The 26,772-nt window shown below is 53.8% G+C and overlaps 5 protein-coding genes across 5 annotated transcripts; 2 read left to right on the forward strand and 3 right to left on the reverse strand.

Annotated features, from left to right (window-relative positions):
• Nucleotides 1-14: 14 nt before the first annotated feature.
• On the reverse strand, nt 15-1,981 carry COCSUDRAFT_66501 (glutathione S-transferase). Its single transcript, XM_005646702.1, has 7 exons — nt 1,815-1,981; nt 1,609-1,695; nt 1,471-1,529; nt 1,354-1,395; nt 1,042-1,196; nt 667-856; nt 15-406 (listed from the first exon to the last, which is right to left on the reverse strand). Exons 1-7 carry the CDS (start codon nt 1,885-1,887, stop codon nt 233-235), a joined length of 780 nt encoding a protein of 259 aa, XP_005646759.1. The 5' UTR covers nt 1,888-1,981; the 3' UTR covers nt 15-232.
• A 144-nt stretch (nt 1,982-2,125) lies between these two features.
• On the forward strand, nt 2,126-3,926 carry COCSUDRAFT_66502 (phosphatases II; the record flags this gene model as incomplete). The annotated part of the gene is made up of 7 exons (XM_005646703.1): nt 2,126-2,374; nt 2,509-2,619; nt 2,769-2,926; nt 3,045-3,156; nt 3,321-3,352; nt 3,455-3,546; nt 3,787-3,926. Coding segments are annotated over exons 1-7 (663 nt in total), but the record flags the coding sequence as incomplete, so codon positions are not given.
• A 1,611-nt stretch (nt 3,927-5,537) lies between these two features.
• On the reverse strand, nt 5,538-8,302 carry COCSUDRAFT_42582 (hypothetical protein; the record flags this gene model as incomplete). Its single annotated transcript, XM_005646704.1, has 9 exons — nt 5,538-5,660; nt 5,862-5,972; nt 6,140-6,299; nt 6,414-6,565; nt 6,921-7,131; nt 7,332-7,500; nt 7,678-7,777; nt 7,888-8,039; nt 8,158-8,302. The coding sequence occupies 9 exons, from the start codon at nt 8,300-8,302 to the stop codon at nt 5,538-5,540; spliced, it is 1,323 nt and encodes a 440-aa protein (XP_005646761.1).
• A 1,210-nt stretch (nt 8,303-9,512) lies between these two features.
• Nucleotides 9,513-11,946, forward strand: COCSUDRAFT_16480 (kinesin-domain-containing protein; the record flags this gene model as incomplete). The annotated part of the gene is made up of 7 exons (XM_005646705.1): nt 9,513-9,611; nt 9,824-10,018; nt 10,126-10,239; nt 10,376-10,553; nt 10,774-10,857; nt 11,140-11,346; nt 11,669-11,946. Coding segments are annotated over 7 exons (1,155 nt in total), but the record flags the coding sequence as incomplete, so codon positions are not given.
• Nucleotides 11,947-16,564: 4,618 nt separating this feature from the next.
• COCSUDRAFT_55915 (hypothetical protein) lies at nt 16,565-26,320 on the reverse strand (the record flags this gene model as incomplete). Its single annotated transcript, XM_005646706.1, has 21 exons — nt 16,565-16,741; nt 17,098-17,197; nt 17,443-17,618; nt 17,980-18,221; nt 18,557-18,731; nt 18,961-19,167; nt 19,430-19,645; nt 20,000-20,247; nt 20,391-20,604; nt 20,881-21,051; nt 21,414-21,570; nt 21,833-21,954; nt 22,188-22,344; nt 22,557-22,645; nt 22,897-23,048; nt 23,246-23,319; nt 23,765-23,918; nt 24,423-24,573; nt 24,847-25,038; nt 25,460-25,572; nt 25,855-26,320. 21 exons carry the CDS (start codon nt 26,318-26,320, stop codon nt 16,565-16,567), a joined length of 3,753 nt encoding a protein of 1,250 aa, XP_005646763.1.
• Nucleotides 26,321-26,772: the final 452 nt, after the last annotated feature.

The following is a 26,772-nucleotide window of genomic DNA, read 5'->3' on the forward strand; positions in this document are numbered from 1 at the left end:
ACTTTCCTTCCGTTCCTTGTAGTCTCTTGTAACAAAACTATCATTGCAAAACTGCCAGAAAATTAAATTGTAATTGGTCCTGATGTGCGATCTAGCAAAGTACCTCTCTATTCTGAACAAAGCTTAAGACTATGCCTTAAATTTCTAAAAGTTTTGAGAGATTCCCTCAAATGCCCATTTCAATACTTCAGGAGAATGGATCATCTCACATCTCGATACTTGCAGGCATGGCTCAATCCTTAAAATCAGCAGCTGAAGTTGATTTGGCTGATGCATCAGCATACCGTTGATAAACCCATGTGAGGTAGTTCTGGTATGACAGCTCAGGCTTTGCAGAAACGCTCGTCTCTTGCACGGATGCACGTTTGCTGACCTCCTGCACCCAGGCCGCAAGCTTTTGGCACTCCTGCAAGGTCAGCAACACTCTCATCTCAAAGCGAGCATCCTCAGGGAATATCAAAGCCAAGACCAAGCCGAGAAGATTCAATCGGGACAGGGAGGCAGCACTTGAGCAACAGCGCAGCCAGCCTTGACAGCAGGAAGTGAGATCATGGCAGTCACTTTCACTGGCCATGACAGTGTGGGATCCTGGTGCAGCAGTGCTGATGAAGATAACGCCATCTGTTGATATACGTGTGCAGACGGGGTTACATGCCAGGAGCTTACTGACGGCAGGCTGAAGCCTCTGTAGTGCTGCAGGACGCCAAAGCGCAGGAAGAAGGGCAGCAGGGAGATGTCCACCAGTGAGAACTCTGTGCCCATGAAGTGTGGCCCCATGCTGTCAAAGTGGGCTTCCAGCCATTGCAGCTCTGCCCTCAATGTCTCAGCCGCCTGTTGCTGTCCTTCTGTGTCCTGCCTGCATTACAGATGTTCTGATACTGATTTTTTGCATTTTGCTGTACAAGAAGGCACACTAAACAGACAAGTCGCCACAAGAATGCGCAGGGACATTGGCCGTTTTTGACAAGGCTGGCTGCGCCAGATTGCAGCAGGGGCGCAAAAGGGAAGGATGTTCCGCTGCAGGGATGCCATGTAGCTTGCCTGAGGAGGAGCCGGTAGAATGCTGGCACGAAGTTCTCGCTGAACCGTGCAATGATGATGCGCGCTCGCGCCCTGACTGCCGGGTGGGGTGGAAGCAGCGAGGGGCTGGGCTGGTAGTCCTCCAAGAACTCATTGCAGATATTTGACTCGTAGATCTAGCCAGACCATCAAACGCAAAATGAGTGGGAGGTATGAATGCTAAGGAAAGTAGCGCCGAAAACAAGTGACAGGACTTTGCATGGTGTTGCATGCATGCAAATGTGCACTGAGCATGTGTCCTGTAGCAATCAAGGGTAAAGGTGAGTGATGCACCTGGTGGATTGTTCTCTCTTCCTCATATGCAAGCACGGGCACCTGTAGCAGGATACTGTCATATCTGTTGAAGTCAGTTGTCTGGCAGAATACGTAATGAGGAGAAAGGATGCACACCTTCCCATTTGGATTGAGTCGTAGGAACCATTCGGGCTTGTTCTCAGGGGCGTATTGACCTGGACCGAGAGCCAAAATTGAGGAACAAAAGCATCAGAATAGAACGAGCATAACCCTGTCTCAAAGGACTTGACTCACCAGCATCGTTGCGAAGATTGATGTCAACTTTTGAGTATTGCACCTGCTTCTCTATCAGAGCGATCCATGTTCGTTGCGCGAAGGGACCTGAAAAGAATACATGGCCAAGGCATCGACACAGATACTTGGGGAAACTGACAGATTTATATTTATATTTCTTACAGACAGACACATGGGAATGCTCTGGAATACTCTAGATGTCTTACATTCCATGGAATTGAGGAAGAGGAGCTTGTCACTGCTGAGATGCTTGGTGGGATCCTCCAGATGTTCACTCATGGCTTCGATATATATCTAGAAGCAAAACCTCAACCTAAAGATCGGAGTGACAAAGTGTGCTCAACCCCACTTTTCAATGCTCTGAATACTGCCTGTTGATCTTACAAGGCGTTGGCATGCCATTCCCATCTGCTGATTTCCAAGGGTTGGCAGATCCTGAACACATAAGTTGCCCTGCACAAATCCTTCCTTTTGTTCTTCTTGCACTGATCAAGATCGCGCAGATCATTTTAATAGTATCTTCAGATTGAAATATATTGAGGCATGCACTTTCGCGTCTGAATGCTATCTAGCATCCAAACCGTTTGCTTGGCTTCGATGGTTAGTGAAACCTTGTTGACCCAGGGTGTCTTGCATATTGCTTTCAAGTAATGCAAATTTACTGTTAGAATTTGATAAAGTTGTTTTCATATTGATTGTTGCATTACGGAACACTTCTTTCATATCGGAGCCAGGCATGACAAGGACATGCTGACGACAGTCCGAGGTCAAACCCTCTTAAATATGCCATCACAAAGCAAACTTCATGTCAGATGCAAAATATCTTTAAATTAACGCAGGGAATTTGTATCAGATCAGCCTCACTCGTTCCCTTTTCAACTGTAGTACTGTTGTGCACAGGCTGGGTGTCCAAGCGAAAGAGGCGCTACAAGGAGAATGGCTACAATCTGGACTTGGCCTACATTATGGACAATATCATCGCCATGGGCGCACCGAGCCAAGGCACAACAGGCACGCCTGATCAGCATGGAAGCTAGAAAGAAGTTGTAATTTGCCTGCAGAACAACGTACATATCTGAAGAAATCAACTCCTTACCTTGCCATGCAGTAAGCACTAGTAAATCCTGCTTCTTAAATTCGAGGCAATGTGATTTACACAGGACTGTACCGCAACCCAATGGCCAAGGTACAGAAGTTCCTGTGTGAGCGCCACGGAGCCGGGGGTTACTGCGTGTACAATCTCTGCTCTGAAGAGGCCTATGCTTACAAGCCTCACAAGTTTGAGAAAGTGGCAAACTTTCCCTTTGACGACCACCAGGTATGCATGCACTTCAGGCGCCTTCACCTGAGCAGTGAACCCACGAAGTGTTCACGGAGCGCATTCTCAAGATGCAAATTTAATGTTTCTGCAAGTGCATGCCATGTTGTATGTACAGGTGCCGCCGCTCAGCCTAATTCAGGCCTTCTGTGAGCATGTGCACAAATTCCTGGCAGAGCATCCCGGCGGCGTTGCAGCAATCCATTGCAAGGCTGGAAAAGGCCGCACAGGCAAGCCCAGCAGTTGTTCTATGTCAATATTCTGTGGCAGCTCCAAACTAATACCGTTATTGTTGCTCGCTGGCGCACTGCAAAACTGGGCACAGTGCCAAAGGCATTGATTATTGGGAGATGCAGCTGCAGCTGTGAAAGACTGACTGCTTTTCTGGTTGCAGGCATCATGATCACCTGCTATCTGATATACTCGGTGCGCTGCAGTCATTTACATAAAGTCCTACTCCGATAACTCAATTGCAGAATGGCCAGGATCCTCGCAAGCACATCGCATGAAATGTGTCTGGGGTTGCAGGGTCAGTTTCAGGACCCGCGGCAGGCTCTGGATTTCTACGCTGAGCGGCGGACCTATGATGGCAAGGGAATCACCAATGCCAGCCAGGAGAGGTCTCTCCTTCTTCACACTTCCTCTGCTGCAAGCCGTGCCACCACAACATTCTTCCACCTGCACACATGAGCACACAGTCGCCCTCAAGTCTTGGGCAGCAAACGGTCTCCTTCCACCTTCACGCATTGGCACCCAATTGCCCTCGAGTCCCGGGCTGCAAACAGTCTCGTTGTTCTACAACCTCTCACAACCGGTCTACAATCCCTCAATCGTGACACCAGCTGCCTTGTACGTGCCAGGTATGTTGAGTACTATGCGAGGGCGCTGAGGGCGTGGCCGGAGAGGAGAGTGGTGGTGCTGCAGTCTGTGCGCATGAGCGGCCTCAATTGGATCACCGGGAAGAACCGGGGGGTACTTGTTCTGCGCTGTCGGCCGAGCGGGGCGGCCGCCGCGCGCAAAATCGCACTTATATACCTCGGCCAGGGTGACACCGCACTGCCTGGGCCCTGGCAGCTGGAAGGGGACATCAAATTCGAGGTGGGTCATCCTGCAAATGTCAGGAAGTCATGGCGAGGGTTTGGTGTAGTCAGGTGATCAGGGAGCTGTTTGGAGTGCAGTTCGTATAAAAAAGGAGGGCTTGAGAGGGAATGCAAATGCTGCCTGCAGAGTATGGTGTTGCATTGAACAAGACAAATGCTCATCATTTTGCCGGTGCAGTGTAGAGTTGCCGGTGGGACATGAGTGGAGCCAATGAGTAAAACAATTGGCTGGGGGCAGGTGTCGCGCTTCAGCAGGCGCAGAAAGATCAGCGTACTCTTCTCTGCGTGGCTGCACTCGTCCTACCTGGACTCGGGGGAGCTTGTCTTGCAGCGTCACCAATTGGACAAGGTAGGAGCACACTGGGGATGGGCTTCTGATATTTACAAGGATCAAGGCATGTTCTGCAGAGCTGTAGGCTGGCAATTCCTTTCTCCCCATCATTGAAGAGTGAAGATGCACTCTGGTGGCTGAGTGGCTGATGGTGGTTGCAGGTGGCCAAGCTGGTTCCCAATCATGTGCAGCTGCACTTGACATTTCAAGTGGTGCCTGATGCAAGCAATGGTCAGGCACCACTTGGGGCATGAGGCATCAATGGGCCGATGACAAAGCGGCGATGAAAACAATGGTGCAAGAGTTATCTGCAAATCGATTTGCATTGATGCTCGCATGCATGCACATATGTGCACAAAGGAAGTATCAGAAGTATATACGGAGTACATATATGGAGTAGCTTACTTTATTATGGAACTTAACTCTAGCAGCCGTTATTCCTGAATGTTCCATTGAAGTATGTGAACTCCCTGCCTGCACTCATGTGTGTGTTCTGCCATCCAACTTGACATCCTTTGGTGTGATCCCAAACAAATTGAAAATATGTGACACAGTGGTCCCATGCCTAGATTGCAATGCACCCAAGCCAGCTTATAAGCCCGAAATATCATTTTGGATTTCCTTCACTTCTGCCTGAGACACTTAAGTTTTTATGTTAAGGCCCTTAGTAAGGGAGCATGTTGAAAGTGAAAAAGGCACGAACGAGATCAGTTGACGGCGAACATCCTGGCGATGCCAGATGCGGACCACAGCCGACAAAAAGCCTGGATCTCATTTAAAATCAAAGGAAGAAGGACTTTATTGTGTGAGTAGGAGAGTGATGGAGGCTAGCATACGCCCGATTCCTTCCAGCCCCGAGGTGAGGATCTCAACCTGTGGTTGGTGGTTCCTCCTTCATGAAGGTCATGACTGGATAATTTTCAACAGCGTTCTCTACTGTTTTTGCAACTGTGATGCTTGTGGAGAGTGCCTTGCATACCGCGGGGTGTGTCAATGCTGAACCATTCTATTTGACAGGTGCTCAATTTTGCAGCACAGCAGTCACTGTCGGTGTGCAGGTCGTACTCCTTTTAGTTGACGCAAATGATCGCATTTGTCTACAGTGCAAATTGGCTCTGGGCAGTGCTGCGGGGAACAATTGCATTGATGCAAGATCCAGGCTCTTCCCAGGATGCCCATTTCATGTTGACCAGACCATGGACCCATAGACAAGGATTCCCAATAGTGCAGCCGTCACAAGGGACCCGATAGAGTAGGTGTACCCATGCAGCACCTCCGGAATCAGCATCATTTGTGCATGAACCTGCATGGCAGCAATATGATATTCACTGCTGCCCATGAGCACCTCCTTGACAAGACATGCCACAACATCATAAATGGCTTGATTTTGTGTGAAAGTGCCCATTTCAGCCCGTGAGGACCATGGGGAAGAATAGTAGAGCTGGGAGTGAGTAAGTTCAAAAAATTAATAATAAAAGAAAAAGAGAACAAAACAGCAGCACACCTCTGCGACAAAAGTGGAGACAGTGGAGAGCGCCCCAGAGAATCCTGTCCTGATGGCGTACAACACAATTGTGGCCCAGTATCCGAGGCTGCCCACCCTGTGCCCAATCCCCTGCACCCCAGAGATTCACTGAAGTTGGCTTTAAATGGGGCTGATGAAGTATTGTGCTGGAGTGCTCCTGTAAGACATCGAGGGACTACTAATGGAAGCGGATACACTTCTGATCACTCTGCAGAATGAACAGGTGTGACTTCAGAAGGAAATATGGGAATGCGCACCCCCACGAGGTAGTCCACAAGGCAGGCGATCATGTTGGCTGCAAAGGTGCCAGCAGGCAGCCACTTCCAGTGCCCAGGGAGCTTGTAGTTGTACTTTGACAGCAGCCACCTTAGCGTGCACCCAAATGGCCCAAACAGAACTGCCAGCCACTGTGCACGCCTGCGTGCAGACCCACACAATCAAAATCAGGCAGAGCACATTTGCATGCCCAAAGCCTAAATCTGAAAGCAAGGGCGGGATCCCCAGGTCAGCGCAGGAAGGAGAGGGGTGCACCTGCCGGCGTGTGAAGGGCCTCTGTCAACAATTGTCAGAGTGATGAAAAGGGCCAACACCAGGGCCAGAAGCACGGCAGTCACCAGATTTGTTTTCCCCTGTAGCCTGTACTTCTCCCTGTCATGCTGCAGAAACGCCCTGAACCACGACACCTGCGCAGGCCAAGGGAGTGTGTCAAGGTTCAGTTGGGCACAGGCACCATGCCCCCTGAATTGGCCAGAGCACACCTCCAGATACAGATATGGCGGTAAAGAGTCGGCGGCGCAGGGATGAGTCAGGTGACCAACAAAGACAATCCCATTTTGGACAGCAAATCAATTAGATGCTCGTCACCTTTCTGCCGGACCCGTCGTCCTGCTGCGATGCAGCAAGCTCCAGGCTCTGTGCACCTCCTGTTCTGGTCCCCGCCGGCTCCGACTGAGGTGGACGTTCTTCTGCGCGACCCTTCTTCTGCTGCGCACCCCCACTCTCTCCAGTTGTCCCGCCTCTCCCCGCAGCTGAGCCCACCCCATTGCGTGCCTCGCCTGGCTCTTGCCGGCTGCTGACAGGTGCAGCTGTCCCCTCCTCAGCGGCCTTCTGTTGCAGGACATACGTAATCTCGTCCGAGCCATCCTGCTCCGAATATGAATTTGGCCCGGCGCCAAAATCGTCTGAGTTAAGGCCCCGGTCAGGGCCCCCCAACTCCCCTCGGCGCTCTGCCTCCACTGTCGCCCTCTCCCTACATTTACATTTCCGGCTAAACGACTGCACATGTTGATTGCATGATTTGGCTCTGGTTTGGTCTGTGCATGCATGCACTTTCTCCAACTTCGCCCAGGCGTCCGTGCATTTTTTGCAATAGTCGCCCTTGGCGCAGAGTCGGCATGCATGCAGCAGCATAAAAAATGCATGTGAATAGGGGTGATGATTTATACACACCGGTCCTCTATCTTTTCCAGGTCGGTTTCATCCTGGCCTCCAGGCACCAGGTAGCGGTCGACAATGAGCGCGCACTGCTCCCCAAAGACATAGGACGCCAGCGACAGCTGCAGCCCTATGACAAGGCCCCACAGAAACTCCGCCCACTGCCCACCCTGCTTGCCCTGCCCTGCAGCCATGGCAACGGAGGGATGCTGACATCAGTGGTAGGAGGACTGCCGAGCAACTCTTGCGCGATTGATTAGACATGTGGGTACGACGTTGACATGTGCACAGCAGAGAACGTGAGGTGTAGATCGTTATGGTTATGGGGTCATAAAAGTGAAATCTGCTGGCTGTGAGTCACCTCCAACCAAGCCAGTGACGAGGCTGTACTCCCAGGAGGCAAAGGTGGTCAACGATCCGCAGAAGCCAGTGCGCACGCCGATATGAAGCTCTGGGACACCCTGGTAAGCCAGTCATGAGATCAGTAATGTAGAGCAAAGAGGCATGTTTCAGCTCTGGCATGTGCGGCAGGATGTACCGTCAGTGCAGCCCGTTGGGCAGTACAGCGCACCTGGAGAGGGCTCTTTTGTGGCAGGATTGCCATAGGCTTCCTGGTGGGCAGGTTCAGCGTGGCTGAAGCCGCCAGCAGTCCCATTATGTAGGAGCCTAGCATGTTTGAGGCTATGTCTGGGAAGTAGGCCCCAAGGCTGTGGTGCTGCAAGCCTGCACAAGCAAAATAGAATTATTTTGCAGTTATATGCATTCAGGAAGTAGATGCTCGTGCAACGGAGAAGAGATCAATGTCAGTCTCCCCAAACAGAGCTTCCTGTACTATACTAACCTTCTGAGGTGAGACAGACTCCGAAAGAGCCATGACAACCGTCCGCGAAGAGTCTATCCAGGGATATGCGGGTCAACACTCCAAGCTGGCTCCAAAGTGCCAGATGGGCCAGTACCACGATCACTTCTCGTGCTCCCGTGCTCATCTCTCCTGGCAATCTTGCTATATTTTCTTGACCCAACTATTTTTAGGATCCAGTCACGGCTGTCGCCCTAAAAACGACACAAATGGTATGATGATCTTCAGACTGCGCAAAGTCAGGAAGTGGGGATGCGAAAAGGCAATGCGAACTTCCATGCACTACTCAGTTCCATGAAAACTTATGGAACAACCCCGAACACGATCCAAATTCGGATCATATTTGTAATGACATCAAGAACTTCAGTAAATTAAAATTTAGATCCTAATGTATCTGCGGACAGCATGGGGCAGAGTCACAAGGATCCGTAGGCAGTCAGGAACGCCGGCGGACGCCCTGGACAGTTTACTTGAGTCAATTGCGACCGGTTGAATCTTGTCTTTCAACAAGCAGGCAACACCCTGATGTCCGTGCCAGGGAATGTGAAGGAAACTCTTTGTCGAGGTCACTTTTGCGAGAGGGGGTTGGCCGAGCTTCGGCTGCATGGTGAATCGCAGCGAAGTGACGTATAAACAGAGAAAGGGAGGGGGCCTAGAAGTGGAGTAGTATATGGGTAGTGCGGGAGATTCGTGGGAGCAGCTCTCTGCTTTAGAGCGCAGAACTAGCAGAAATCTTGGTTTGCAGCGGCCCGCTTCCAGCGAGCTCGAGCAAGCCTGCGAGACCTCGGAGGTTTCAACAACATCAGCCAGTTCTGACTCCAATGAAAACTTTCAGGTTCGTGCCAACATGTTTGACGGATACATTTTGCATTAATTTGGATGTATAATAGCAGAAATCTCTGTTGTACTACACAAACAGGCTGGAAAGTGGCATCTTGATATGTTCAATTACTGTGAGCTGTCTCTATCACCATGATGTCGAAAGCTTGCAGATGGAGCCTGCAATACTTTCTGTATGGATTTTCCCATAATTGTGATTGGATGCAGGTGGCCATCCGTGTCAGACCGCCCCTGCTCAGGGAGCTTGAGGGGTACCAGCCATTCCAAAATACAGCGCTGGTGGACACACGTCAGACGATCTTGACAGTGTCAGAAAATCTTCATGCTATACAGAATGGGGGAAGTGCAGCTGATGCCGGACTGGTGAGGCCCTGTGGATCATGTTGTACAACAGATATAGTAGGAGATCCCTCAGCAGTGATTTGACAGCACTAGATACCACAGAAACCGAATAAACCGAATGACGATACGGTATTCTGGTGTTGCAGGCTTATGCCACCTACAGATTCACCTTTGACCGGGTGTACAGCCCAGACTCTGACCAGGCAGAGGTGTATGAACACAGCGCCAAGCGCACTGTGCTGTCAACCCTCCAGGTGTGCTGACTGCATCCCCATCCCAGTCATGCTGTCTCATCCCACCCAGTGTTGTGATCCTATGTACTGGGACAGTGTCTCCCACGTCTGCTTCCTACATAATACATTATTAACATAACTCCTTCGATTTGCCTAATCTGTCAGGCATGCATGCTTAGACAGGGGTGAGCATGCGGAGATTTTAAACAGGGTGGGGGCTGTCTATGGTGCAGGGTTACAACGCGGCCATCATTGCCTATGGGCAGACGGGCACAGGGAAGACATACACCATGGAGGGAGCGCAGCATGGCCCTGAGAGGGGCATCATTCCACGCGCAGTGGAGGATGTCTTTGCCTACATCGAGAACGACACTGCCCCGGGCAGCAAGTACCTCGTCCGCGCGTCCTACCTGCAGATCTACAACGAGGTGCTTGTGCTGCATGCGCAGGCTCTGCAGCCAGGACATTGTGCATGCAAGCACTGCTGTCAACAATCAGCGGTGTGAATGACTAAGGGATCTTCCTTATGGCGCAGGTGATATCGGATCTGCTCAAGCCGGAGCGGCAGAACCTGACCATCAAGGAGGACCGGAAACGGGGGGTCTTTGTGGACGGCCTCTCAGAGTGGGTTGTGAGGTCTCCACAGGAGGTGCATTTTAACTCACTTTACCTCAGCCCCACACATCCCATGAGCTTGGCTTGCTCACATTGAGATCTGCTGGAGCATACATTCTCTGCGGATACCAGGATTGATCCCTGATTTAGGGAGATGGTGACCTGGGCAGGTGTATGGGTTGATAGAGCGGGGGGCGATGCAACGAGCGACGGGCACAACAAAGCTGAACGAGCTGAGTAGTCGCAGCCATGCGGTGTTCATCATTATCGTTGAGAAGTCCACCGTGCCATCAGAGGAGGCCCATGCCAATGGCGAAGAGATGGAGCAGTTCAGAGGGGTTGCGCCAGGTGCACACACAATGCTGATCTTGCATGTTGCAATTTCAAGCCACCGCTGGACTGCAGCTTGGCTCCAACCCATTAGTCACTTATTCTAGGGCAAGAGAACACCCAAAACTCAACACCCACAGTTTGGAAATGCCTCGAAAACCGCTGGTTTCTTGCTGAAGACGTGTGTTTGACTGGGGAGCAGGCATGGGGAGGATGGGCGGCGGTCCGCAGGGGGGAGAGGCCACCCACTGCGTCAAGGTGGGCAAGCTCAACCTGGTCGACCTGGCCGGCTCAGAGCGCGTCCACATCACTGGTGCTACTGGTGCGCGCCCCATGCATTGCACACCGTGCAGCCTCACCCCCGACATGAAACACAGAAACAGCATGCAGACCCATCTTGATGAAGACATACTGCCACAGTCACCATCCATGTCCAGATCATGCACCCCACACTCCAGACATGCAGCACACAATCACCGTGAAAGCCCTCGGTATGTAATCTCTACATCACACTTTGCAGCCCATACAAGTCCAGAATACGCAGCTACATTCAACATAGACGGAACGTGGTATTCAATCAAGAGCGGGGGATTTCGCACTGCAGGCAAGCGGCTGGAGGAGAGCAAGAAGATCAACCAGAGCCTGAGCGCGCTTGGCAATGTGATAGCGGCGCTGACAGATGCTCGGGGTGCACGCGCACACATCCCCTACCGGGACTCGAAGCTGACGCGCATCCTGGAGGACTCTCTGGGCGGCAACTGCAAGACCACCATGATGGCCACCGTCTCCCCCGCCCTCGAAGCCTTCCCAGGTGCGCCAGCCTCTGCTACGCACTACCTGCACTGGTTACTGCTGCATTCCTGGCGCTCATTGTTGTGAAACATCGCCCTCAGACAGCCTTTTGCATCTGGCGGGATCACAGCACAGGATTGCATGGCCATGGTTGGAGAAGTTACTTCCCATGCCACCTTGCGTGTGGCATAGGTCTGCCTGCACTGACTTGAAATAGAATCTACTGTAATGCGCGTGACACATGCTCTGGCTCTGTATGGGCGGTTGCCAGAAGGAGAACTAGAACACAACTAAAAGCGATTGTGAGCGGCGGCTGACGCCGGGCATTCTGCGCCGCGCAGAGACGGTGAGCACGCTGAAGTTTGCGCACCGGGCCAAGGCGGTGCGCAACGCGGCCCACGTGAACGAGGACGGCGACAGCCGCACGCTGCTGCGCAAGTACGAGGCCGAGCTGCGCAAGCTGCGCGCCGAACTGCAGCTGCGCCAACGCGAGGTCGTCGACAAACGCCACCTCCTCGCGGTACAACGCTGTTCCCTCCTCGCCTCCCCACTGCCTGCATTGGCGCAGCTGTCCCTTCCTGTGTGGTCTGTGGCTCAGTCCCTGTACATGGCGCAGTAGGATATGCTCGCATGCATTCTTACAGCCTGCCCACCTTGTCCCCCGGCGTGCAGGCCATCAGCCCTCATGCTGCACCCCAGCTGGCTTGAGTGATCACGCAGATGCATGACTGCTCAGCCTTCTCCACTCTAGAGAAAGGCACAGATGCAAAAAGGAAAGATCCACCACCTTAAAGTTCACTTCCGGGGTGGCGCTTGCGTACTTTGCCCGAGCGTGCTGAATGGCGGTATGGCTGCCGGCCACAGGTGGAGGAGCAGAAGCGGCGCGCGGAGGCGGACAAGCTGGCGGCAATCACTGCTTTGGAGCAGCGCAGCCGCGAGTTCATGCGCGAGAAGGAGGAGAAGCGGCGGCTGGAGGCGCGCATCGCCAACATGCAGTCCCAGCTGCTCATCGGCGGCAACAAGCTTGAGGACACCCCCGTCTTCAGGCACATCCCCCCATCGCCTGCCCTGGCCAGAAATACTTCATGTTTCTCCTTCTGGGAAGAAAATCGCATGCAGTATCCTCAGCACTCCTTCTGGAACTGGTGGCTTTCTAAATTGACTTTGAAGTGAGTACCCCACAAAGGCATGCAACACACAGATCTTTTAGCCTTGTCAGCATGTCAGACCGGCCCCGGTTTAGCTCCAAAAAAAAAGGGTCTACGGAAGTGTGGACCAATCTGGATCTATTCGCATGTGCTATCTCGTGTACGAAGGAGCCGAGCCAGGACTGGCAGCTGTGTATACCTGGGTGGCGTGATGGGCTTGAGAGTGCAAAGGGTGTGTCACTGTGGCAGGACGCTGCTGGCGCGGGAGCAGCGGCGGATGCGGGACCAGTATGAGGAGCGGCTGCGCGAGTTGGAGCGCGAGCGACTCACCGCCGAGCAGGACAAGGCGCAGGTGCGGAACAAGAGGAGGCATAGAGTCCTAGCATTGACGTTGCCGCTTCGTAGGCTGGGCTTTGTTTAAGGCGGCCTGACGGCTAGAACCCCCTGAGCAGATCGCGGCTGTGTTCTTGGATCATGCATGTGTGAACTGCATTTGCCTGCCACAATTTTGTGTGCGCCCAAATAGGCGCCATGCTGACACTATATAAACGATTGATGTAGAGCCTGCCCGTAACAGTCGGCAGGAGGTGTAATAGAGGAATCCCATTGAGCTTGTGGCTGCGGCGCAGGTGGACCGGTACAAGGCGCTGCTGGTGAAGCAGCGTGACATAATGATAGCGCTGACGGGGCGCCTCAACGAGCGCGACGAGCAGCTGCTGCGCCTGCAGGAGGAACTTGAAGCCTATGACTCCCACCAAAAGTGCGCCGCCCCGCCCTCTTTCACCCCTCCCTGCCTTTTCTTTCCAGCGCACTGTGCATGCCTCAGCACTATGAAGATGCTGTCGGTGTGTTCCCTGTCTGTCACAATGCAAAGTGGAAGAAGAGACGCCCGGGCCGAAATATACAGCAATGGTAGCAACTCATCAGAAAGTCCCTGTAGAGGCTAGCAGCGGAGCACAATGCTGACAACAAAGCAATGCAGCTCTGGAACCTGTTACCTTGGCTTATACAAGTGGGGTCACCAAGGGGCACTGGGCATCTAGAGGTCAGCCGTACCTTGGGGCCTGGCTATGTACATGCAAGGGGTAGTGTGGACTTAGTAATCCCTGGAGACGTAGGAAAGGGGTGACTGAGGTGGATAATGTGCTGGGTGGTTCAGGCGGCTGGAGGATGCCCTGGACAGCCGCACGGCGGAGCTCATAGCGCTGCGCAAGGCCGCTGTAGAGCACGCTGCCGCATCCCCGATCAAGTCCGCTCCGCTGCAGTCCGCGCTCGGCGCCTGGGCCTCCGGGCCCTCCCCTCTCGGGTGCGCGCACTTGTTGTCAGTGCACCTGCCGCCTGAAATGGGGCAATTGCGTAAACCCAGCCTAGATGGTCTCGCCCATTATGTTACCGTGTTGAAGCTCGGAAGTGGAATGCCTAGTTGTGGCTGGATTGCCTTACATGCTGCGGTCGCTCATCAGCGGCCCTCTGTCATATGATGAAGCCCCTGTGACGTCGACTGCCCATCAAGCCGCCATGCATGGAAAAGGTCATAAGCACGTTCTCTCCAAGATAGAGGAGAGGGTGAAATTTTGCGTGGCGTGTGGTTGCTGCAGGCAGCGGATGAGCGGGGGTCTGCCGGCCGTGGGCCCTAGGTCTGTGGACTCAAATGGCAATGGCGCTGCTCTGCTGTCCACCACCTCCAGCGAGTTCTCAGACTGCTCCATCCAGGTCAGCCACCCGCCTGATTCAATCACAGAGCAAAGCTGAGGCAATTTGGCCTGAAGTAATCAAAGAACGTCGTGAAACATCCTGGCCCACCTTATACTGTAAGCAAAACAATTTCCTCTACAGCTTCTCACAGTGACTCCAGGCTGTCTACAAAGGATTCTTCTTCAGAAAAGAGTGAACTGGATGCATGCCATGAGGATGAGCACTGGTCCCCTTGAAGCCATGGGAGCCTGAGGGACATCATGCACATGAGGAAAGCAGATGTGCTTGAGGGTTAATGTGGGTTGGGGTTGGGACACTGACGGCCTTTGGAATGGCGGCTGCGCAGGAGCGGGGCCCGAATTCGAATTTGAATTCGAACCCGTCGCTGGCGCTGGAAACGGAGGTGACTGCGCTGCGGGAGCAGAGCCTGACGCACGTGAAGGAGCGCGTGGCGCTGAAGGCCATCCTGGACGACAAGGTCCGCGCGCTCATCAGCGACATTGGCGTCTCCCTCTCCGAACTCCCCTTTGAGGTGCGCTTGCCCATTTTCATCCCGCCCCTCCCTTCCCAGGGTTGCTATTGTATCTTGAACTGATGCTCTTTAGAGTTGTGCCTTTATGTGCGGTGAAAGCACATGTACTCTGAGGTGACTCACCATTAATATCTGAGCTGCTTGCATGTCATCATGCCAACAGCTCTGGTTCTTACAGATGGTGCTCGTCTGCGATGAGAGCAATAGGTGGTCCCTTGCAGGCTCAATCAAGTCCGGGCATTACTGTATGTGACCAGGGCATTTGAGATTGCAAGAATGCCGCCCCAAGCACAAAGATCTTGAATAGCTATGCCTAAGGTGTTGCGTGCGGCGCACAGGTGCGTCAGCACCCGATGCTACTGCGGCAGCTGCTGGCGCTGGACAAGCTGGTGGGCGCCACAGTCAAAGCCCTGTCAGCCTCTGTCTGAGCTGCCACACACAGCTTACAGACTCCCTCTTTAAGCAAGATAAAGAGCATTCTTCTGAGGGACGTCCTTCCGCGCAATTTTTTACTGGGCCAAAGCTAAGGGGTTGAGCAAGGCGGCCGGCAAAAGGGGAAATCCATCGGCCGGTGACGCTTGGCAGGGAGTTGCTGGGGGCGGATTTTTGGGCAGGGTGTTTCGCTGACTTGCGCTGACAATATGCTTCCAACGATGCATTTTGTCAGCACACAGCATTTGCAAGCAGAAGGTCAAGGCAGAGGCTGTCTCAATAATAATAAACAGCCCGCTGATCAACATGCGTTGGTAGATCCCCCATCAATTCATTCGCAATCCAAGCACAATGAAAACCGCCGGATGCCCATATTTGAGCAGGTAGACTTTGCATATGCTTGGGAGCGGCGCCACTTTTGTCTCAGAAATTTGGTTTTCACTCAAGCGTCTTCAGATTGCTCCAGGGCGGCGTTTACTGCCCTCGTCTCAAGGTTTACTTTTAAAGTGGTATGCATAAGCTACTTGAAAGAATGTTGCATGTCAGAACAAGCTAGTCATGCTGTAGCGCTGCCTCTAAAGTCAAAACCCAAGACAGATCGTGTGGTGGTATCTATTTCTGTAGGTGGTTGTAGTGCCTAGATACAGCTTTTGTATTACAGGAGATACATTCGTAGCGCCTAGACACAGCCACTACAGGACCTGTAGAATAGGCGATCACATGCAGTGACATGCTTCAAGCGCGAGCATTTGTTTTCTTACAGCTAAGGCAGATTCTATGGGCAATTGCAACAATTTGAGTGGCGTCAATCTTGAAGTCACACCGATAATGGTGGAAGCGGTGTCTCTTTTGAGAATAGTGCAGTGTTGACTGCGGTGTGAAACAGTCCAATTGCATCGACAAGCAATTTCTTTCTCGAAGATGCAATGCTTGCGCGGACAGCTCAGATGGGGTGAATTGATGTGAGTACTAAGCATGGGTGATATTTGGTTTCAATTATTCTGTTATTGTTTGCGCTAAGACTGGGCTTGTATTGGGGCGTCAGCACAAGGGTCAGTCTAAGTTTGCGTGATGTGTTGTTGCACCAGAATATTTATTACCGTGAACACGGTGTGGTCTGTTTCTTCCAACTTGTGAGACACAGACTGGTCATCATAAAGCCCATCGTTGAGCAGACATGGATCAACCGATCTCTTCCATATCAAGATGCCTACACTGGGTTTCATGAACACGCGCACGTGCATCAAGACCAAAAAATTTTGCACCCAGACAGGCACGTGCACTCAGAACTGTTTACCCAAATCTCAACGTCGGGAGAACGTCCCACACAAGAGCTGCACAAGGACAGACGAGCATAAAGATGCACAGACTGCTGGCGCATGGTAATACGTGTTTTACCCCAAAAATATGTCGCCGTTTGGGATCCTTGGCTAGGGTGCGACTTCCACAGTGGTTTGGCCGCCCTGTTTGACCACCACATCGATGGCGTCAAATGTCTGCGCCACGTAGGTGTTCGCCTGCCCCACCAGCAGCACGGTGCTGTGCGGCAGCCGCCTGAGCACTGCCGCCACGCGCGCGCACCCCTCCTCGTCCAGCTGCTGCAGCACCTGCGCGCATGTGCCTCCACATGTCAGCTGGCGGCACTCAGAACAACAATTCCCTAGATAGCAGTAAGGGGTGATGTCTGCCCAGCATGTCTGTACCCACTTGGCACAAGCCGTCCCCACTGCGCTCCCCTGAATGCCTCTGCTAGGAAGTGCAGCGAGACAATTCCCAAGGCTATGAGCAGGCAGAGACACCAACAGAGATGTTGGACAATACGCATGGCTCAAGAGGCGAGGGGGTGGTGCATGGTCATTTTGGGGAGATAAACTGTCTCTGCTAGGAATGACGAACAGTACGATATGATCAAAGCAAGTGAGAGCTTGGTCAAGATGGGTCCTGGGCGTGCCTCGTCGAGGACCATCAGGTTGCAGCGCAGGCGGCCGCGCGCAGATATGAGCTCCGCAAAGCCCAGCACCAGTGCTAGAGCGACTCTGCGCCTCTCCCCGCCGCTCAACTGCCTAAATGTTGCCCACTACACTGCCTCAGCCACCACCACGTATATCAAGAAACAGACATGACTGCAGGCTTGCCATAAAAAACATTGTATACCGACTATTTCAGGAGGAAATGGCTGCCCAGGAGCCTGTCACCACGCCTGGCAGAGCGTTGCAGGCAAAGCTGGGACTGGAATACAACCATGACATACGGTTGACAAGTTCCTGCCAGGTGTACAAACGTGAATGCAGGCAGGTGGCAGGGTCACCTGAGACTGCGTTCGCGGAGGATAGTTTGGCCGGTGGCGGGGTCGCGCGAGCGCACGAGCACCGATTTGGTGATGCGCTCGACGGCCGTGGACGGCGCCGATGCGGCCGGCCGCGACGCCGACAGCCGCAGCGAGAAGCCGCTCGCCAGCTGCTCCAAATACTGCTGCGTCCGCTCCTGCACCGCGCAGACAATGCTGCTCACGACCCCTTGAAATCCCTTGGCCACGGCAAAGCCTCCGGTATCATGGGCCTCAATATCAATGTGATGTGGGGCACTGAAGGTTGAATTTTTAAGGACAGATTAACGTTGTCCTTCCCCGGGGCACAGGTTGCTCTTGCATGGATTGCTCTCTTGTCCTCCAATGGCAGGGCTGCTGGCATGGCAGAGACCTGCATTGGAAGATAAGCAAGCAGCCTAAGCAAAAGCAACTACAGAAGCTGCCACTGCCGCGGTGACGCAGCAGTATGGGGTCGGGATATATTGAGGATTACTGACATATCTAGTAACAGCACCCCGTGATTAAGTGAGCAGGCACCTGCAGCTCGCCCAGGATGCCCTCCAGCGCGTAGCTCTGCACGCCGGTGCGGCCAAAGCCGGCGTCCAGCTCAGCAAGCACGCTGACCTGGCGGCCCAGGTCCACGCGCCGGCCCCCCAGCGCCGCCAGCGTCGCGGCAGCTTCCGCCGCTAGCGCCGCCAGCCGCGCCGCCTCGCCCTCGTGCGGATTGCCCTCGGCCGCCGCCGCAGCCGCCGCCGCCTGCAACTGCTCCACGCGCCTTCCTGCAGCGCGATGATTACAACAGATTTGGTCGAGGTCCCCAGCCGTTTTTCATGCGTCTTTTCAGACTCCACAAAAGGTATTGATTCTTAGGCTGACTTCTTAAAAATCCAGCACAAAATGTACCACACCAACCAGGCAGCGCTTGGATCCATGGGCACTTTGCACATGTGATGGTGCACAGCAATTTTGTGTTGCCTCGGGATTACCAATTGGTCTATGTACTGACAGATGACGGTTCCTGACAGCGTCTGTACTTTAAAACCATGTTGCGTTGAAAGAAGCCAAAGAATCAGCCTGTCATGGTGTCCAGACAGGGCCAGGCACAGCCACGCACCGGTGGAATCTGTGCGCTGAATGCTGCACGAGCAGGTCTGGCAGACAAAGGAGATGGCGCTATCAGTGGCAGCCTCCGTGTCCACAAGTAGTGCAGCGGGGATGCCGCCCAGCAGCTCCTGCCAGCGCTGCAGTGTCTGCTGCGCCTGCTGCAGCATGCTCTCCGCAGTCGCCACCTGCACCAATCATGCAAAGATTTAGGAAGCACCGCTCTTGCTTCCAATCCTCCGATCACAATCCAGGTAACCAGCATGTCACCTGGCTTCAGTGTGGGTGCCGGCGTTTGAGTTTAGCACACATTGTCCGACTCTGCATGCTTCCACATATTCCTACGCATATTCATGGGCTCCTAAATATACCCATGCGCTGACAACTGTATAAGTAGCTTTAGCAACATAAGTATACAGGGCGTGCCTGTGCTGCTGCGGCCTGCATCGCCTGCTGAGCGGCTGCCCACTCCCGGGCAGTCTGCTGTGCCTGGGCTGCCCGTTCCTGGGCAGCGGCTGCGCGCTCGGCCGCCGCGCAGCGTTCCCGCTCCTTCGCGCGGTTCAGCTCCCTTATCAGCGCCTGCTGCGCCTCCTCCACCCTCGCCCTCGCCGCCTCCACTTCCCTCTGCGCATGCACCCTCCACTTTCACTTCATCCCACAGGCAATACACCTTCAGACTGCACAACAGCGTCATGCAATGTGAAAGATCAGAAGTAAAAAAAGGCCCGTTCAAGATACACTATCATTCGGTACCCAAGTCCAGACACCTCATCTGGAGGCTTGCATGCTTATCTGCTGCTGTCTCTCTGAGCATATCGCTTGTGTGTCCTCACACATCACAATTGATTTCAGAGATTCGAGAGGCTCGAGAGGAAAAAGTGAGCACCTGAGTAGCGCCGGCCTGGTCAGCCGCAGCTCGGTGCGTGGTGGCGGCGCTGTCGGCGTCGGCACTCAGGCGCTGCAGGTTGTCGCGGAAGGTGGCCTCGTCAATGGGCTGCAGGCAGCGGTCGCACAGCGCCGTGGCCGCATGCCCGTGACCGGCCGCGTCGGCAAAGGCGCTCTGCAGCAGCTGGCTGTATTCGTGCACCTGCCTCTGGCTCGCCTGCGATTGTAGGACGCGGTTATATGTCTAGTTTTCTTCGCAAGGTTTGATTCAGTTAATCGTGCCAAATAAAATATGCCCCCACTTGGCATTTCACGGTGAAAGGTGCACTTGGAAGAGCGATCTAGACTCAGCTTGGTATCACCAGAGACGCGAGAAGCATTGCGTGCGCTTATCCAAACCTAGAGGGCCAGTGGGTGGCTGGTGAGTGCATCAGGCCAACCGTGCATGGCAGGTGCATGGCTTGGCCAAGCACAACAAGCCTGAGATGATCACCCGCAACCCACCGATACTTGGCTTGTATACCACCCTAGCGAGAGGCAGCAAAATGGCAGTAAGAAAATCTGCAGTCACCTGGAGGGTGCCGGTGGCGCTGCCCAGCTGGCTGCGCTCCAGCAGGAGCCGGTTTTGGAGCGCTTGGTGCGAGCGCTGCAGCTGCGCCAGTTCTTCCTGCTCCCGGGACGCCACCGCTGTGGCACCCTGACGCGCCGCCACCTGGCGCTGCTCTGCAGCCTGATCAAGCGCTCCAGCCCAGCTGCTCCCATAGCTTCTGCTGAGTAACTGGGGTTCCCCGGCACTGCCCACACTGCCATTATTTGGCTCTGCGCAGAACAATGTGATGTTGGGGCGAAGTAAGCATGTGCTCAACGTTCAATATCTGTGCTGGTGCAGGCGTGCTACCAAGGCCAAACATAGGAATGCCAGAGGTGCAAAAATTACTTGCAGGCTGACGGTGCACATGTACCTTTGCCACCAAGCGACTCTGTCAGGCTGTCCTGTGCAGACGCCTCCTGCCTCTTGGCTGCAAGCCAGGCCTCGAGCCGCACGCAGCACTGCTGCAGCTCTGCCGCATCCGCCTGCAGCTGCGCGGCAGCTGCCTGCCCCGCTTCCCTTGAAGCTGCCTGCCTGTCCTGCCGCGCGCTCTCCCACTGCACGCTCCTCTGCTCTGCGTCTTGCACCTGGTGACCACACAGCTTTCACCACTGCACTGCACTGCAGAAGCAATTTGGCAATCTCAGGCCCTGCTAATGAAGACTCTCAACCCCTCCGAGGGTGTTCTTGGTATCAGGTACGGCACTGTCCGGTCAACCTTCCTGCATAACCTCACTGTTCACCGGACAGTGCACCAGACAGCCGACAGCTAGGACATCCTCGCACACAGGTCAGAGTCCACTGTCCAATTCCAAGATACACACGGGACAATTGACCAATGAGGCACAGTAAAAGGGGATGACCTGGCTCTGGAGAGTGGCCAGCAGCTCCTGGCGCACACTGGCCTCGCTGTCCAGCCCGCTCAGCTGCTGCCTGGCGCCCTTAAGCCGCTCGGCCGCCACAGCCTTGGCCGAGTCCCATATGTCCATCTCGATCACCCGACCCAGCTCCTCCTTGAACTTCCTGTCGTCCGCCTGCCAGGCAACACATGCACCTGAAAATTGAGAAATAAGAGTGCCAAGCCATAATTAGGTGGTTTCAAAAGCCAGCTACCAGCTGCCCAATGCTCACATGCTCGTGTCACTTGAAGGCTACAGCAGCGCGTCAACAAATTCTCAGGTTCACTGAATCAGTGATCCCGATGGTGTCACTGATGGTACACTGCTCTTCATGTTCATATTGTCTGCACACGCACAAACGCTCAGAAGCATTGCCTGGAGCCTTTAAATTGACACGCAGACATGAGCATCGAGCAGCCTGCATCTCTGCAAGACCTGCTGGCACAAGGAGGCATTGGACGCTCAATCCAAGGCACTTGCAAAGGGGATGGGCGCACCTCGAGCAGGCTGGTGATGTCGGTCTGACCGTGGAAGGATGCGCGCGCGAGCAGCCCCACCGCCAGCCGCCGCTCTATCTGCGCCTGCGTCAGCCGCGAGTCAGCCCCCGTCAGGTCCTCCCCATCCAACTCAAACCTCAGCCCCGCCAGCGCCTTCCTGCGCCCACAATACCCCAACATTTTACATTACTATTGCCTTGCACTGACACAGCATCAGACAGCACAGAGCTACTTGGTGTATTGAGGACACCCAGTGCTCAGTGCCTTGTAAGCTTGTAAGGCTCTGCAGCAAAAATTCGCCCAAAGGAATGGGCCAGCTCTTACATTGTTGTGCAGCTCCAGATATCAGCACTTGCAAGCTATTTCAAGATAAAATGAGAGAAAGTTTGACAATCTGACCGATCCTTGACAGTGCTCACCTGCGGGTGGTGCGCTCCACAGTGAAGCTGCGGCCGTTGACAGCGCCGTCGATTCGCACGCGCGCCGCCTTGCTGTCATCGTTCACTATGTCTGACATGGTAAGGCCCCTGCTGCCTCCGCCCTGCCACCAGCCAGGGTCACTTTGAGCAGATCTTCAAGTCTGCATGCATCAGTTGTGAATGCATGCCCGGTGCCTGAACTAGACATCTCGCAACAAGTGCGGGTGTAAAGTAACAGCAATCTACCAAGAATCAGGAGCACCAGCCCCTCTATGTTGCAACTCAATGTGCCAAATCGTTGCAGTGTGTGTGTGTATTAGGGCACCTGCAGAGGACATTCTGGTAATGCACTTACCTCGGAGCGGGCGTCGGAGCGGCCGGTGAGGGCCCAGAGGGGGGCCATGACGAGCACGCTCTTGCCGGCGCCATTGCTCTGGCTGCCGTCATCATCCAGGTTGCTCCCCGTAATCACCCGTATGCCCCGCTCCTGCAGCCCGTACCGCACCGCCTCCCTGAACCGCAGAAACCTCTCGGCATCATCTAGAATTCTGGAGCGATATCAAAGAATATTGTTCCACGTGTGCACTCGTGATCAGAGAGAGAACGATTTCCAAGTGCCAACTCTGTCATTGTCAAAATTCTGGACAATTATGGTACCCAGAAAAATCATGCTGTGCTCGCCGCCAGGGCTTTTGATATGAAATCAGAGTCATGCACAGCACACCTGTAGGGTCCATAGCCTTCCAGTTCCATTGAGTGCAACTCTATGGTGGCGCCCTCCGTCTGTATGCTGGCACCCTCGTCTGCCAAATCCTGGCAAGGGCAACACCGGCGAATTAGTGAGCTCTTCTGTTAGCCATAATCCGCAAGGGCCACTGTGCAACTCGCTCCACACCAGTCAAGACATTGGTGCAAAACAGTGTCTGGTGTAGCACGAGTTGCACCAGCGTCCTTGCAGATGGCAATGAATGCAGTGCACCGCAAGCGTGATGAAGACAAGCAAAACAAAGGCAAGAAAATCATGGCCTGGTACGAATATGAAGTGCTTGGTCAAAAGGGCAGACCCTCAGAATGTCTGAGCCTGTGGCGACGGCCGCGGCGCTCATGCCGACGTGGTCTGCGTACAGCTGGAAGAGGGGCATCGCTCCAGCCTCCTCTGACGCCTCTATGCGCGGCGCTGACACCGGCGGCGGCGCTAATACCTCCATTACTACCCCTGCTCACCCACCAACAATGCCCTCCACATGAACATCATCAAACTCCTCCTGATCCGGGCGGCGATGCAAGACACGGCTCGTAGAATAGAGACAGCATAGCACTGTGCCATGGTGGATGAGGGCATGGGGAAGAAGTGTGGGGCATGTGACTGCATGGCACTGGAGAATGACATCTAGTGAGAGGACCAAAGAGCACCTTTGCTCTGAAGCTCCTGGACAGTACTTTCTGCGCTCTCCAGGTGGCTGGAATCCGGCAGTGTCCATCTCACCCTGCACAAGACATGCGCCATCTCTCGAATGCACCACCATTGATTCTCTCCTCAGCTTCATGTGATTTCAGATCTGCAGTGCATCGTCTGCCTCCGTCCATGCATGCAGGAGTGCAGAACAGCATTCTTCCTGCTTAGTGGCAAGGCACCGGCAGTCATGACTTTTTCAGTGTCATGCCTATTTAATTTCCTGCAGTCCTTGCTGTGCATCCATGCAGAATGCGCTCTTTTGGCAAGCAGAATGGCTGCGTTGAGACTCTTGCTTTCTTTCAGCGATGAGAGAGGGGCTGAGTTGATGCTCTCATGCCCACCCCACATAAAAGTCCATCAAAAGATTCTACAAACATTACTATTGATATAAAAATTGATATGACTATAAATATGAAATCAAATAGATAAAATAAGAAGGATCAACATATGTGAGGACAGATCTAAAATGGGCTCACCTGTCCCCGGCGCGCAGGTCGGTTGGGAAGTCTGGCTGGGCAGAGGAGAGCGAGTGGAAGCGCGGCCCGATGTCAAGGGGTATCCTGTCAGTCTCGCGCCAATCGCTGTCCAGCACGAGCAGAGCCTTCTGCTGCCCCGCCTCGCTCCTGGATACTGCATGCATGCAAGCGGCTCAAACGTTGCTGCAAAAGAAACGACATCACATACAATGGTCGCATAAGTGAGACAAAGCATGCCTCCGTCACTTGTTCACGTATACTCATGGCATGTTCCTGTATCTGCAAAGTTTCTAGGCTCAACCGTAGAGCAGGCAGGGCGCAGGGCAAATAGGAAGGAAGATTCAGTGTCACAGGAAAGCAAAAAGACATGCCACAGCTGTCATATTCCCTCTCTGAGAAAGCCAGCTGGTCCTCTTCAGCCGGCTTTTCAAGAAAAGGAATGTCACAGCTGTGGTAAATCCATGATATGCCAATAATATTGAATTTTTCCTTGCTGAATTTAGACTTGTGTGGCATGCTTACATCTGATTATACTCTGCACGGTCTTTCCATGTTCAGAGAACAATTGTGTGAGCCGCCTTTTGAGCAAGATGTAATTTGTCTCCTTAGGTTGAGAAGAAAGTTCGTAAACAGACATGATACGCTTCAAGGGGGTAACCTTGGAACGGGGAGCCGACATATTGGATGCTGGTGCCTTGGACGGTGTGTGGCTTGTGGTAGTGGCCCATGAAAGTTGGAACGCCCTCGGGGAACAGGTCCGGCATGAATCCCTCCCTCGCCTGGAATGTCTCGTTCACAAATGCCCCAATCTGCACCCACAAACTCCCCCCATCACTCCTCCCTTCACACCAATAAATGTCAGCATGCTGCTGCTTTCCTGCACCAGTGACCGTGACTGCCCTAGGCATGTGTGATGAGGGAATAACATTAGCAGGAAGATGCATGCACACTCCGGCTATACTCCACCTAGGACCCATGCTAAGCTCAATGAAGCTGAGTGGTCAAGCATGCTACATGAGACTGCATGAAGGACGTTTGAAATGACTGATTGGAATGGAAGAAGAGAGTGTATGGCCGCTCACAACATCCGCGTGGCCAAAGACTGCTTTGACAGGGCCGGTGGCGGCGCGGATGGCGGCCTCCAGCTCAGCGCGCTGCCGCCTGTACGGCAGCCACAGCGCACCTCCCCACTCCGTCGGCCGATCAAACACGTGCAGCGCACCGCACGCCTCCGCCAATGGCGTCAGCCCGTGCTCCAAACCCCCTATCGTGCTCTGCAGCGCCCCCCCACACCCAAGCCTCACTCACTATGAATTTCTCATGACCATCTACCTTGATGCCTGTGGAGATTGTCCTTGTTTACTTCCGTCTGCAAGGAGGTGGCAATTGAGATTGTGCCAATTACGCCCTGCCTTGCCTTTGGTCCGGGGGATTTCTCCTAGGTTACTCCCCCTGTTATTATGCAAAGAACAGCGTGACAGTCAAACCTCAAGCGTCAGCTCCTTGCAGTATCATACCAAATGCAAGAGTGGCACACAGATGCGGAGTCTCAATAAATGCCCAGTTACAGGTTCTCACACGCTTGTGCAGGCTGCACAGCGTCAATCCTAGACATCAACTTCCCACAAATTGTCCTGAGAGGAGATCCTGTGGAGTAATAGGGAGATATGGGCATTGCAGTGGGGAGTTGGGCACCTGGTCGTGGTTGCCCACGAGCATGAGGGTGGGCTGGCGCCATTGCCGCAGCTCCTCCAGCACTCGGTTAAGGGGCCCCACCGGCAGTGAGCCCCGCACATGCCAGAAGTCACCTGCAGCACAAGCACTGAGTTCACTGCTGCATGTTCAACATTCAGCAGACCTTGAGGTCCATGCAGGCACAATGTGAGCTTAATGCCGCTGCCACAAGGACCGATCGGTCATCCCAAATAGGAGACATGTCAACCCACAGTGATGAGAGCTCAGGCGATTCTAACTCTGGATAGGAATGCAATACACATCAGTATTTGCAGTCTTAAGGGCTCATTGGAAGGGGTGATGCTTGCCTAGGAACAGCACTCCAGCGTCGCGGGCCACTGCCTCCTCCCTCACACGGCGCAGAACCTGGCAGGCCACATCCACAGTTTTGTGGCTGACATGCAGGTCTGAGAACACCACCCACCGCTTGACGCTGCCCCATTCACCGCCCTGTGGCACGCTGGCTGCCAGATCAACAGCTGGCAGGACTGGGGCTTCCTCGTTGCTGGAGACGGCCGGCTGGACTTCCTGCTCTGCTTTCTTCTTGCGGCCGCGCTTCCTGGGAGCTGGCTTGGCTGGTGTAGAGCCGGTGATTGCAGCTGGTGGTTCAAGATCGACAGCTGCTTTGAAAATGGCGTTGGCTGCCCTCGATAAGGCTCGCTGGGGTGCATACAACCACAGCTGGGCAGGAGCTGCAAAGCTGGCGTGGCCCCAGACTGCTGTCCTTGGACGAGGGCTGGGGATAGCTAAAGCAGCAGATTCGATCTGAGAACTCCGAAGGCTGGCCAACGATGCAAACGTGGCTTGTGGCACCTGATGCATGTGGTGCTGTGCCACGCCTAAGGACAGCGAACGAAACCATCTGCCAGACATCAGAGATCTCGAGCCAGACGCGTGACACCCTCCCCCAGGCTTCGTATGGCGGAGGCAATGAGGAACCATTCGCCATGTGTGCATGCCCTTATCCAAGGGCTCGCTTTGGCGAACAGTTGGGCAGTGCATGTGTCAAGCATTGGCACCCCACATCGATATGATGCTGGATGGTACATTGCTCGAACCATTGGAGGAAGTCATCTATGTAAAATTCTTTATTGCAACCATACCCTACCTCTTCCAATGTTTCTAGGAATATAGAACTTCCAGATCGAGATGCTTGTCACATCGATCGGAAGATATGGAGAGCCTTTGCTCAAGCACACTTCAAGTTGTATGTGCTGAGAATATATCTCTCACATATTTTGGCATGCAGTCATTTTACCGATCTAAATTCTTCC

Source organism: Coccomyxa subellipsoidea (genome assembly GCF_000258705.1).
Source record: "Coccomyxa subellipsoidea C-169, whole genome shotgun sequence".
Classification (NCBI taxonomy): domain Eukaryota; kingdom Viridiplantae; phylum Chlorophyta; class Trebouxiophyceae; family Coccomyxaceae; genus Coccomyxa; species Coccomyxa subellipsoidea.

Excerpts from the sequence above, each read along its gene's own strand:
- COCSUDRAFT_66501 (XM_005646702.1), bottom strand. The coding sequence starts at position 1,887 with ATGAGTGAACATCTGGAGGATCCCACCAAGCATCTCAGCAGTGACAAG. Across the intron at positions 1,696-1,814 it reads CTTCCTCAATTCCATGGAAT|GTCCCTTCGCGCAACGAACA; the intron begins GTAAGACATCTA and ends TATTCTTTTCAG. Across the intron at positions 407-666 it reads GAGGCTTCAGCCTGCCGTCA|GAGTGCCAAAAGCTTGCGGC; the intron begins GTAAGCTCCTGG and ends CTGACCTTGCAG.